At 42.3% G+C, this 13,909-nt stretch overlaps 1 protein-coding gene across 1 annotated transcript in view; it reads right to left on the bottom strand.

The window, feature by feature from the left end:
• Positions 1 to 13,909, bottom strand: part of LOC139760190 (5'-deoxynucleotidase HDDC2) — a 101,305-nt gene that overhangs the window by 49,945 nt on the left and 37,451 nt on the right. The window contains exon 3 of the mRNA XM_071683125.1: positions 6,975 to 7,146. Coding sequence (XP_071539226.1) covers positions 6,975 to 7,146 — 172 coding nt within the window. The remainder of the gene's footprint in view (positions 1 to 6,974; positions 7,147 to 13,909) is intronic.

Raw genomic sequence — 13,909 nt, forward strand, 5'->3', positions numbered from 1 at the left:
ATATTTTACTGTAAAGTGTGTGAAAGAAGAAAGCTGAGAGTAAATGTGAATAAGAGCAAAGGTTATTAGGTACAGTAGGGATGAGGGACATGTCAAATGGGAGGCAAGTTTGAATGGAGAAAAACTGGAGGAAGTGAAGTGTTTTAGATACCTGAGAGTGGATTTGGCAATGGATGGGACCATGGAAGTGAAAGTGAGTCACAGGGTAGGGGAGGGGGCGAAAATTCTGGGAGCACTGAAAAATGTGTGGAAGGCAAGAACATTATCTTGGAAAGCAAAAACAGGTATGTTTGAAGGAATAGTGGTCCCAACAATGTTACTTGGTTGCGAGGCGATAAAGATGTGTGGAGGAGGTGTGGATGTGTTGGAAATGAGATGTTTGAGGACAATATGTGGTGTGAGGTGGTTTCCTCGAGTAAGCAATGAAAGGGTGAGAGAAATGTGTGGTAATAAAAAGAGTGTGGTTGAGAGAGCAGAAGAGGGAGTTTGAGTGAGGAAAGATTGACAAAGAGGATATATGTGTCAGAGGTGGAGGGAACGAGGAGAAGTGGGAGACCAAATTGGAAGTGGAAAGATGGAGTGAAAAAGATTTTGAGCGCTCGGGGGCTGAACGTGTAGGAGGGTCAAAGGTGTGTAAGGAATAGAGTGAATTGGAACAATGTGGTATACCGGGTTCGACATGCTTTGAACCAGGGCATGTGAAGCGTCTGGGGTAAACCATGGAAAGTTTTGTGGGGCCTGGATGTGGAAAGGGAGCTGTGGTTTTGGTGCATTATACATGACAGCTAGAGACTGAGTGTGATCAAATGTTGCCTTTGTTGTCTTTTCCTTGCACTATCTCGCACGCATGCGGGGGGAAGGGGTTGTCTTTTCATGTGTCGTGGGGTGGCGATGGGAATGAATAAAGGAAGCAAGTATGAATTATGTACATGTGTTTATAAGTATGTCTGTGTATGTATATATATGTATACATTGAAATGTATTGGTATGTATATGTGCGTGTGTTGATGTGTATGTTTATACATGTGTATGTGGGGGGGTTGGGCCATTCTTTCGTCTGTTTCCTTGTGCTATCTCGCTAACGAGGGAGACAGAGACAAAGTATAATAAAAAAAAAAGATATTTTACAGTGACAAGTGAGGAAAGCCTACCTGGTAGGATGCAGACAGGATATCAGATGATATCAAATTTCATACATTCCCTTTACAGGTCAAACTGTGCAGGTAATCAACTATGCAAAAATGAGATTTCATAAAAACCTAAGCCACCTATCATAAAAGTGGTTTCCTCTAGTATATGCAAGTTTTCCAAAATCTAAAGAATTAAAAACCCGAAACACTTCTGGTCCCAGGCATTTTGGATAAGGGATACTCAACCTGTAATACAAAAGTTTTCCACAACTTTACTAAGGTTATCTATATACAGGACTTATCTTGCTGTCTGTTTGTGTACAGGCCATTAGCTACGTGACTCACCTGTGTGGAAAAGGGCAGTGCTAATGATTCAGTGACAGTGTAGCCTTCACAAGAAAAAATTCAGTGTTCAAAAGCACACAGTTGATGAAAGAATGGCAAACATTATTTAAGGAAGTCTGATTTTCTGATCTATGTTCTAGCAAACTTGATTAAATAGGTCTGCCTGCCACATGCGAAAAAAAGTAAATTACCATTCACAGGGTACCGATTTCTATGCAAAAGTCACATAATAAATAAGAATAATAAAAGTATACTGTGTAACAAATGCTTACTTTTTTGTTCCTGGGTAATAAGTTCTATTTTCAAATTGATTATGTCTAAAGAGTATAGAAAATGGCTATTATTCCCTTGAAACTTTGCTTTTGTGATCTGGACAGTGATATTTTGAAATTTCCCTATATTTCAGAACATTCCAGATAAAGTTTGAGCTGAGTAGCCAATTTAGAACGTTCTAGAAGTTTCCAGTAGTATAAATAGTAGTCAGAGGGTGTTGTAGACCCAGATTATAATATCAGAGTTGCAGCTGAGGAGAGAAACCCATACTACCCCAATCAAAAACACCTCAACAACTTGATCAGTGATCTTAATCTCAAAAAGTCCAATGCTGAGCTTTTGACGTCTAGGCTCAAGCAGTGGAACTTGTTGGATGAAAGTGTGCAAATGGCAGATCAGTGGAAGCATCACTTAGGTGTTTCCAGCTTCTTCACTCATTAACATGGGCTCTGCTTCTACCAAAATGTAAGCAATCTGTTTGGTTTAAGGTAATTGCAATCCCCTATAACCTGAATGAGTGGTGCTTCCTTATTGACAGCCCATCCAGGAGCCTCAAAGCCGTGCTGCTCCATAATGCTCCATACTTGTCTCTTCCCCTGGCTCACTCGGTGCACCTCAAAGAAGAATATAACAATGATAAGACCTTGCTAGATGCCTTGAAGCATGATGAGTACAGCTGGGAGGTCATTGGAGATGTCAAAATGGTGGCATTCCTGATGGGTCTCCAAAGCAGTTTTACCAAGATTCACTGCTATCTTTACCTCTGGGACAGCAGGGACATGCGGCACACTACCACAGGTGGGACTGGCCACAGTGGACAAAATTCTCTGTGGGGATGAACGTCAAGTGAGTGCCACTAGTAGACCGTAAGAAAGTGTTGATGCCACCACTGCACATGAATTTTGGTCTTATGAAACAATTTGTCACAGCTCTAGATAAGGAGTCTGCAGCCTTCAAGTACCTTCAAGACCTCTTCTCTAAGCTGTCTAAGGCAAAGGTAAAAAGTCAGATCACAGATAAAGCAGATCCTGGAGTGCAAGAAATTCCCCAAGAAGCTCACTAGGAAGGAAAAAGCAGCTTAGTAGAGCTTTGTTGCAGTGGTTTGGGGATCCCTGGGCAACCACAAGGACGAAAACTATGTGGAGCTGGTTGAGACAATGGTGAAGAACTATGGCAAAATGGGCTGCAAGATGTCCCTTAAAGTCCATATCCTTGACACTCATCTGGATAAATTCAAGAACATGGGAGCGTATTCAGAGGAGCAAGGCGAACACTTCCACCAGGATATACTAGACTTTGAACACCGCGACCATGGAACATTTAATGAAAACATGATGGGAGATTATCTAGGGTCTGATTTGTGAAAGTGATTTACAGTACAATTGTAAATCTCAAAAAACTACTCACTTCTACATCTTTTGTGATCACTTTTGTTTAACATTTGTGTAAATACATGGAAAGTTTTGTGGGGCCTGGTTGTGGAAAGGGAGCTGTGGTTTCGGTGCATTATACATGACAGCTAGAGACTGAGTGTGAACGAACGTGGCCTTTGCTGTCTTTTCCTAGCGCTACCTCGAGCATGTGCGGGGGGAGGGGGGGTGTCATTTCATGTGTGGCGGGGTGGCGACGGGAACGAACAAAGACAGCAAGTATGACTTATGTACATGTGTATATATGTATATGTCTGTGTATGTATATGTTGAATGTATAGCTATGTATATGTGCGTGAGTGGAGGTGTATGTATGTATATACATGTGTATGTGGGTGGATTGGGCCATTCTTTCGTATGTTTCCTTGCACTGCCTCGCTAATGCAGAAGACAGCGACAAAGTATAATAAATAAATAAATATTGTCTGATTTTTTTTGTGAATAACAATGTGCAAATTCGCCTGCTGTCCAAGTGGAAACAGGTTATGTATTATTCATTATACTTTGTCGCTGCCTCATGCGTTAGCGAGGTAGCACAAGGAAACAGACGAAAGAATGGCTAAACCCACCCACATACACATGTATATACATACACGTCCACACACAGCACATACACCTACCTATGCATATCAACGTATACATATATATATATATATATATATATATATATATATATATATATATATATATATATATATACACACACACACATATACATATATACACATGTACATAATTCATAGTCAGCCCTTATTCATTCCCGTCGCCACTGCCACACATGAAATGAAAACCCCCTCGCCCCGCATGTGCACGAGGTAGCGCTAGGAAAAGTAAACAAAGGCCACATTCGTTCACACTCAGTCTCTAGCTGTCATGTATAATGCATCAAAACCACAGCTCCCTTTCCACATCCAGGCCCCACAGAACTTTCCACAGTTTACCCTAGACACTTCACATGCCCTGGTTCAATCCATTGACAGCACGTGGACCCCAGTATACCACATCGTTCCAATTCACTCTATTCCTTGCACGACTTTCACCCTCCTGCATGTTCAGGCCCCGATCACTCAAAATCTTTTTCACTCCATCTTTCCACCTCCAATTTGGTCTCCCTCTTCTCCTTGTTCCCTCCACCTCTGACACATATATCCTCTTGTTCAATCTTTCCTCACTCATTCTCTCCATGTGACCAAACCATTTCAAAACACCCTCTTCTGCTCTCTCAGCCACACTCTTTTTATTACCACACATCTCTCTTACCCTTTCATTACTTACTCGATCAAACCACCTCACACCACATATTGTCCTAAAACATCTCATTTCCAGCACATCCACCCTCCTGCGCACAACTCTATTTATAGCCCACGCCTCACAATCATACAACATTGTTGGAACCACTATTCCTTCAAACATACCCATTTTTGCTTTCCAAGATAATGTTCTTGACTTCCAAACATTCTTCAAGGCTCCCAGAATTTTTGCCCCCTCCCCCACCCTATGATTCACTTCCGCTTCCATGGTTCCATCCGCTGCCAGATCCACTCCCAGATATCTAAAACACTTTACTTCCTCCAGTATTTCTCCATTCAAACTTACCTCCCAAATGACTTGACCCTCAACTCTACTGTACCTAATAACCTTGCTCTTATTCACATCTACTCTCAGCTTTCTTCTTTCACACACTACCAAACTCAGTCATCAGCTTCTGCAGTTTCACGCCCGAATAGGCCACCAGCGCTGTATCATCAGCAAACGACAACTAACTCACTTCCCAAGCTCTCTCATCCACAACAGACTGCATACTTGTCTCTCTTTCCAAAACTCTTGCATTCACCTCCCTAACAACCCCATCCATGAACAAATTAAACAACCATGGAGACATCACGCACCCCTGCCGCAAACCAACATTCACTGAGAACTAATCACTTTCCTCTCTTCCTACACATACACATGCCTTACATCCTTGATAAAAACTTTTCACTGCTTCTAACAACTTGCCTCCCACACCATATATTCTTAATACCTTCCACAGAGCATCTCTATCAACTCTATCATATGCCTTCTCCAGATCCATAAATGCTACATACAAATCCATTTGCTTTTCTAAGTATTCCTTACATACATTCTTCAAAGCAAACACCTGATCCACACATCCTCTACCACTTCTGAAACCATGCTGCTCTTCCCCAATCTGATGCTCTGTACATGCCTTCACACTCTCAATCAATACCCTCCCATATAATTTACCAGGAATACTCAACAAACTTATACCTCTGTAATTTGCGCACTCACTTTTATCCCCTTTGCCTTCGTACATTGGCACTATGCAAGCATTCCGCCAATCCTCAGGCATCTCGCCATGAGTCATACATACATTAAATAATCTTACCAACAATACAGTCACCCCATTTTTTAATAAATTCCACTGCAATGCCATCCAAACCTGCTGCCTTGCCGGCTTTCATCTTCCACAAAGCTTTTACTACCTCTTCTCTGTTTACCAAATCATTCTCCCTAACCCTCTTACTTTACACATCACCTCGACCAAAACACCCTATATCTGCCACTCTATCATCAAACACATTCAACAAACCATCAAAATACTCACTCCATCTCCTTCTCACATCACCACTACTTGCTATCACCTCCCCATTAGCTCCCTTCACTGATGTTCCCATTTGTTCCCTTGTCTAACGCACTTTATTTACCTCCTTCCAAAACATATTTTTATTCTCCCTAAAATTTAATGGTACTTTCTCACCCCAACTCTCATTTACCCTCTTTTTCACCTCTTGCACCTTTCTCTTGACCTCCTGTCTCTTTCTTTTATACCTCTCCCACTCATTTGCATTATTTCCTTGCAAAAATTGTCCAAATGCCTCTCTCTTCTCTTTCACTAATAATCCTACTTCTTCATCCCACCACTCACTACCCTTTCTAATCTGCCCACCTCCAACACTTCTCGTGCCACAAGCATCTTTTGCACAAGCCATCACTGCTTCCCTAAATACATCCCATTCCTCCCTCACTCCCCTTACATCCTTTGTTCTCACCTTTTTCCATTCTGTATTCAGTCTCTCCTGGTACTTCCTCACACAAGTCTTCTTCCCAAGCTCGCTCACTCTCACCACTCTCTTCACCCCAACATTCTCTCTTCTTTTCTGAAAACCTCTACAAATCTTCACTTTCGCCTCCACAAGATAATGATCAGACATCCCTCCAGTTGCCCCTCTCAGCACATTAACATCCAGAAGTCTCTCTTTTGCATGCCTATCAATTAACATGTAATCCAATAACATTCTCTGGCCATCTCTCCTACTTACATATGTATATTTACGTATATCTCTCATTTTAAACCAGGTAGGTATTCCCAATCACCAGTCCTTTTTCAGCACATAAATCTACAAGCTCTTCACCATGTCCACTTACAACACTGAACACCCCATGTACACCTTGTATTCCCTCAACTGCCAAATTACTCACCTTTGCATTCAAATCACCCATCGCTATAACCAGGTCTCGTGGATCAAAACTACTAACACACTCACTCAGCTGCTCCCAAAATAGGGAAATTTCAAAATATCACTGTCGCGGTCACAAAAGCAAAGTTTGAAGAGATTAATAACACTACTACCTAGGAACAAAAAGTGTGTTACACAGTCATATCATTAATATATCCTACATTACATCATATGGAATGACAGAATTTTCTAGAGTTGAAAGTACAGTATTATCAAATGAGAATAAAAAAGTTTTTGGTCGTTAACAATCTCATCACAAAACTTGTTAAACTCACCAAAAATAAGTTAAACATTTCATTGCCAGCTTTTTCTCCAACCAAACTTTTGAAGTACTCCATAGCTGCCACTTCACGCTTATGTTTGTCCTCACCTGAGACTCCACAGTGTGGTGTGAGGTCACCAACCACACTCTCTGCCATGTCATGAACCAATGATATCTTCATGACTCTGATGGATAAATGTTCAAAGTTTTAAATATCTTAACCTTAATCAAAATGCAGCTCTTACATTTACTCAACTGAACAATATATCTAGTTTGAGATTCTTTCATCCTAAAGCATAAGTGTCAAGCTGTCATAAGAACAACTGTAAACTCTTGCTGAATGTTTCTGGCATATGCTACCTGGCCCATTGGTTGCTGATGTGCCATATATGCCACAAGATGCCACCAGCACTTGACTGCAAGTGTGTTGTACGTGGAGTGAAGCATTAAAAAATCCAAGGCATGGTAAATAGCAGTGTAGTAAATTAGGAAGCAAAAATTAGGGGATTGAACAATGTTTCCACATCTGGCATCTATACTTTTCAAGTCACCTGTTAATAACCATCAAAATGCTGTCGGGGATAATACATACTTTTGCACTGCCCAGGCAGCATAGAAAAAGTGTTGTTTGCTGAAAAGGGCTGGTGAGTAGGAATACCTGGTTTAAAAAGAAAGACACGCAAGTATAGGTATGTAAGTAGAAAAGACAGTCAGCGGGCATTATTGGATTGCATATTAATTGATAGACATGAAAAATGAAAGAAACTCTTGGATGTGTATGTGTTGAGAGAGACAACTGTTGGGATGTCTGATCATTACCTGTTGGAGGCAACGGTGAGGACTTGTAAAGGCTTTTAGAAAAGAGGAAATGATACAGGTGAGAGGAGAGTGGTGAAAGTAAGCGAGCTTGAAAAAGAGACTTGTATGAGGAAGTACCAAGAAAGACTGAGTGTAGAAAGGCAAAAGGTAAAAGTAATTGAAAGCTTGGACAGTAGGTAAGGCGTGGAAGTATTTAAGGAAGAAGTGCTGGCATATGTGATATGCATGTGACGTGTAAGGTGGGAGACGAGCAGATGAGAAATGGTAGGGAGTGGTAGGATGATGAAGTAAAGTTGCTAGTGAAAGAAAAAAAAAGAGAGGGATATGAGCAGTACTTACAAGGATGGTGTGCAAATGGTTGGAAGATGAATAAGAGAAAGCAACAGGAGGTCAAGAGGAAGGTGCAGGGTTAGAAGAGGGCAAAATCACAGTTGGGGTGAGTTGGTATCAATAAATTTCAGGGAGAATAAGATGTTTTGGAAGGAGGATAGTAGTGCAAATAAAACAAGGGAACAAATGTAAACACTGGTGCAGGGACTAATTGGGAAAGTGGTGGCAAGTGGTGATGAGATGAGGAGGAAATGGAGTGAGTATTTTGAAGGGTTACTGAATGTGCATGACAGGGTGGCAGATGTAGGGCATTTAGGCTGGTAGGTAAGCAAAGTAAGAGAGCCATGGAAAGTGGTTTAACTAAGTGAGAAGAAGAGGTGATGAAAGCCTTGTGCTGTCACCCATGTTAGCGAGGTAGTGCAAGGAAACAGATGAAAGAATGGCCCAACCCACCCACATACACATGTATATAAATACACACCCACACACGCACATATACATACCTATACATTTCAACGTATACAAACATATACATACACAGATATATACATATACGCACATGTACATATTCATACTTGCTGCCTTCATTCATTCCGGCCGCCACACCGCCAAACATGAAATGGAACCCCCCTACCCCCGTGCACAAGAGGTAGCACTAGAAAAAGACAACAAAGGTAACATTCGTTCACACTCAGTCTCTAGCTGTCATGTGTAATGCACCAAAACCATAGCTCCCTTTCCACATCCAGGCCCCACAGAACTTTCCATGGTTTACCCTGGACGCTTCACATGCCCTGGTTCAATCCATTAACAGCATGTCAACCCCAGTACACCACATCGTTCCAATTCACTCTATTCCTTGCACACCTTTCACTCTCGTATATGTTCAGGCTCTGATCACTCAAAATCTTTTTCACTCTTTTCTTCCACCTCCAATTTGGTCTCCCACCTCTCCTCGTTCCCTCTACCTCTGACACATATATCCTCTTTATCAATCTTGCCTTCACTCATTCTCTCCATGTGACCAAACCATTTCAATACACCCTCTTCTGCTCTCTCTTTTTATTACCACACATCTCTCTTACAATTTCATTACTTACTCGATCAAACCACTTCACACCACATACTGTCCTCAAACATCTCATTTCCAACTCATCCATCCTCGTTCGCACAACCCTACCAACAGCCCACACCTCGCAACCATATAACATTGCTGGAACCACTATTCCTTCAAACATACCCATTTTTGCTCTCCGAAATAACATTTTGCCCTTCCAAACATTCTTCAATGCTCCAAGGACCTTCGCCCCCTCCCCCACCCAGTGACTCACTTCAACTTCCTTGGTACCATTCGCTGCAAAATCCACTCCCAGATATCTAAAACACTCCACTTCCTCCAGTTTTTCTCCATTAAACTTACCTCCCAATTGATTTGTCCCTCAACCCTACTGTAGCTAATAACCTTGCTCTTATTCACATTTACCATCAGCTTTCTTCTTTCACACACTTTACCAAACTCAGTCACCAGCTTTTGAATTTTCTCACACAAATTAGCCACCAGTGCTGTATCATCAGCAAACAACAACTATCTCACTTCCCAAGCCCTCTCATCCACAACAGACTGCATACTTACCAATCTCTCCAAAACTTTTGCATTCACTCCATCCTTAAACAAGTCAAACAACCATGGAGATATCATGCACCCCTGCCACAAACCTACATTCACTGAGAACCAATCACTTTCCTCTCTTCCTACTTGTACACATGCCTTACATCCTTGATAAAAGCTTTCCACTGCTTCTAGCAACTTACCTCACACACCATATATTCTTAATACCTTCCACAGAGCATCTCTCTCAACTCTAACATATGCCTTCTCCATATCCATAAATGCTACATACAAATCCATTTGTTTTTCCAAGTATTTCTCACATACATTCTTCAAAGCAAACACCTGATCCACACATCCTCTACCTTGCACCTTTCTCTTGACCTCCTGCCTCTTTCTTTTATACATCTCCCACTCATTTGCATTTTTTCCCTGCAAAAAAGCATCCAAATGCCTCTCTCTTCTCTTTCACTAATACTCTTACTTCATCCCACCACTCGCTACCCTTTCTAATCTGCCCACCTCCCACGCTTCTCATGCCACAAGCATCTTTTGCGCAAGCCATCACTGCTTCCCTAAATACGTCCCATTCCTCCCCCACTCACCTTACCTCCTTTGTTCTCACCTTTTTCCATTCTGTACTCAGTCTCTCCTGGTACTTCCTCACACAAGTCTCCTTCCCAAGCTCACTTACTCTCACCACTCTCTTCACCCCAACAATCTCTCTTCTTTTCTGAAAACCCACACAAATCTTCACCTTTGCCTCCACAAGATAATGATCAGACATCCCTCTAGTTGCACCTCTCAGCACATTAACATCCAAAAGTCTCTCTTTCGTGCACCTATCAATTAACACGTAATCCAATAACGCTCTCTGGCCATCTCTCCTACTTACAGACGTATACTTATGTATATCTCGCTTTTTAAACCAGGTATTCCCAATCACCAGTCCTTTCTCCACAAACAAATCCACAAGCTCTTCACCATTTCCATTTACAACAATGAACACCCCATGTATACCAAGTATTCCCTCAACTGCCACATTACTCACCTTTGTATTCAAATCACCTATCACTATAATCCGGTCTTGTGCATCAAAACCACTAACACACTCATTCAGCTGCTCCCAAAACACTTGCCTCTCATGATCTTTCTTCTCATGCCCAGGTGCATATGCACCAATAATCACCCATCTCTCTCCATCCACTTTCAGTTTTACCCATCTCAATCTAGAGTTTACTTTCTTACACTCTATCACACACACCCACAACTCCTGTTTCAGGAGTAGTGCTACTCCTTCCCTTGCTCTTGTCCTCTCACTAACCCCTGACTTTACTCCCAAGACATTCCCAAACCACTCTTCCCCTTTACCCTTGAGCTTCGTTTCACTCAGAGCCAAGACATCCAGGTTCCTTTCCTCAAACATACTACCTATCTCTCCTTTTTTCTCATCTTGGTTACATCCACACACATTTAGGCACCCCAATCTGAGCCTTCGAGGAGGATGAGCACTCCCTGTGTGACTCCTTCTTCTGTTTCCCCTTTTAGAAAGTCAAAATACAAGGAGGGGAGGGTTTCTGGCCCCCCGCTCCCATCCCCTTTAGTCGCCTTCTACGACACGCGAGGAATGCATGGGAAGTATGTATAAATATAAACACCCACATGCACACATATACATACCTATACATTTCAATGTATGCATACATATACATACACAGACATATACATATATACACAAGTTCATATTCATACATGCTGCCTTCATCCATTCCTGCCGCCGCCCCGTCACACATGAAATGGCACCCCCCTCCACCATCCCGTGGATATGAGGTAGCACTAGGAAAACACAACAAAGGCCACGTTCATTCACACTCAGTCTTTAGCTATCATGTGTAATGCACCGCAACCATAGCTCCCTTTGCACATCCAGGCCCCACAAAACTTTGCATTGTCTACCTAAGACGCTTCATATGCCCTGGTTCAATCCACTGACAGCACGTCGACCCCGGTATACCACATCGTTCCAATTCACTCTATTTCTTGCACACCTTTCACCCTCCTGTATTCAGGCCCTGATCCCTCAAAATCTTTTTCATTCCATCCTTCCACCTCCAATTTGGTCTCCCACTTTTCCTCGTTCATTCCACTTCTCACATGTATATCTTCTTTGTTTATCTTTCCTCACTCATTCTCTCCATGAGACCAAACCACTTCAATACACCCTCTTCTGCTTTCTCGACCACACTTTTTATTACAACACAACTCTCTATAGCCCATGCCTAACAACCACATAACATTGTTAGAACGACTATTCCTTCAAACATACCCATTTTTGCTCTCTGAGATAACATCCTCACCTTCCACACATTCTTCGATGCTCCCAGAACTTTCGCCCCTCCCTTACCCTGTGACTTACTTCCACTTTCATGGTTCCATCCGCTGCCAAATCCACTCCCAGATATCTAAAACACTTCTCTTCCTCCAGTTTTTCTCCTTTCAAACTTACCTCCCAATTTACTTGCCCATCAACCCTACTGAACCCAATAACCTTGTTCTTATTTTTCATATTTTATTATACTTTGTCGCTGTCTCCCACGTTTGCGAGGTAGCGCAAGGAAACAGATGAAAGAAATGGCCCAACCCCCCCCCATACACATGTATATACATACGTCCACACACGCAAATATACATACCTACACAGCTTTCCATGGTTTACCCCAGACGCTTCACATGCCTTGATTCAATCCACTGACAGCACGTCAACCCCAGTATAACACATCGCTCCAATTCACTCTATTCCTTGCCCTCCTTTCACCCTCCTGCATGTTCAGGCCCCGATCACACAAAATCTTTTTCACTCCATCTTTCCACCTCCAATTTGGTCTCCCTCTTCTCCTTGTTCCCTCCACCTCCGACACATATATCCTCTTGGTCAATCTTTCCTCACTCATCCTCTCCATGTGCCCAAACCACTTCAAAACACCCTCTTCTGCTCTCTCAACCACGCTCTTTTTATTTCCACACATCTCTCTTACCCTTACGTTACTCACTCGATCAAACCACCTCACACCACACATTGTCCTCAAACATCTCATTTCCAGCACATCCATCCTCCTGCGCACAACTCTATCCATAGCCCATGCCTCGCAACCATACAACATTGTTGGAACCACTATTCCTTCAAACATACCCATTTTTGCTTTCCGAGATAATGTTCTCGACTTCCACACATTCTTCAAGGCCCCCAGAATTTTCGCCCCCTCCCCCACCCTATGATCCACTTCCGCTTCCATGGTTCCATCCGCTGCCAGATCCACTCCCAGATATCTAAAACACTTCACTTCCTCCAGTTTTTCTCCATTCAAACTCACCTCCCAATTGACTTGACCCTCAACCCTACTGTACCTAATAACCTTGCTCTTATTCACATTTACTCTTAACTTTCTTCTTCCACACACTTTACCAAACTCAGTCACCAGCTTCTGCAGTTTCTCACATGAATCAGCCACCAGCGCTGTATCATCAGCGAACAACAACTGACTCACTTCCCAAGCTCTCTCATCCCCAACAGACTTCATACTTGCCCCTCTTTCCAAAACTCTTGCATTTACCTCCCTAACAACCCCATCCATAAACAAATTAAACAACCATGGAGACATCACACACCCCTGCCGCAAACCTACATTCACTGAGAACCAATCACTTTCCTCTCTTCCTACACGTACACATGCCTTACATCCTCGATAAAAACTTTTCACTGCTTCTAACAACTTTCCTCCCACACCATATATTCTTAATACCTTCCACAGAGCATCTCTATCAACTCTATCATATGCCTTCTCCAGATCCATAAAAGCTACATACAAATCCATTTGCTTTTCTAAGTATTTCTCACATACATTCTTCAAAGCAAACACCTGATCCACACATCCTCTACCACTTCTGAAACCACACTGCTCTTCCCCAATCTGATGCTCTGTACATGCCTTCACCCTCTCAATCAATACCCTCCCATATAATTTACCAGGAATACTCAACAAACTTATACCTCTGTAATTTGAGCACTCACTCTTATCCCCTTTGCCTTTGTACAATGGCACTATGCACGCATTCCGCCAATCCTCAGGCACCTCACCATGAGTCATACATACATTAAATAACCTTACCAACCAGTCAACAATACAGTCACC

This window comes from Panulirus ornatus, chromosome 35 (genome assembly GCF_036320965.1).
Source record: "Panulirus ornatus isolate Po-2019 chromosome 35, ASM3632096v1, whole genome shotgun sequence".
Lineage (NCBI taxonomy): Eukaryota > Metazoa > Arthropoda > Malacostraca > Decapoda > Palinuridae > Panulirus > Panulirus ornatus.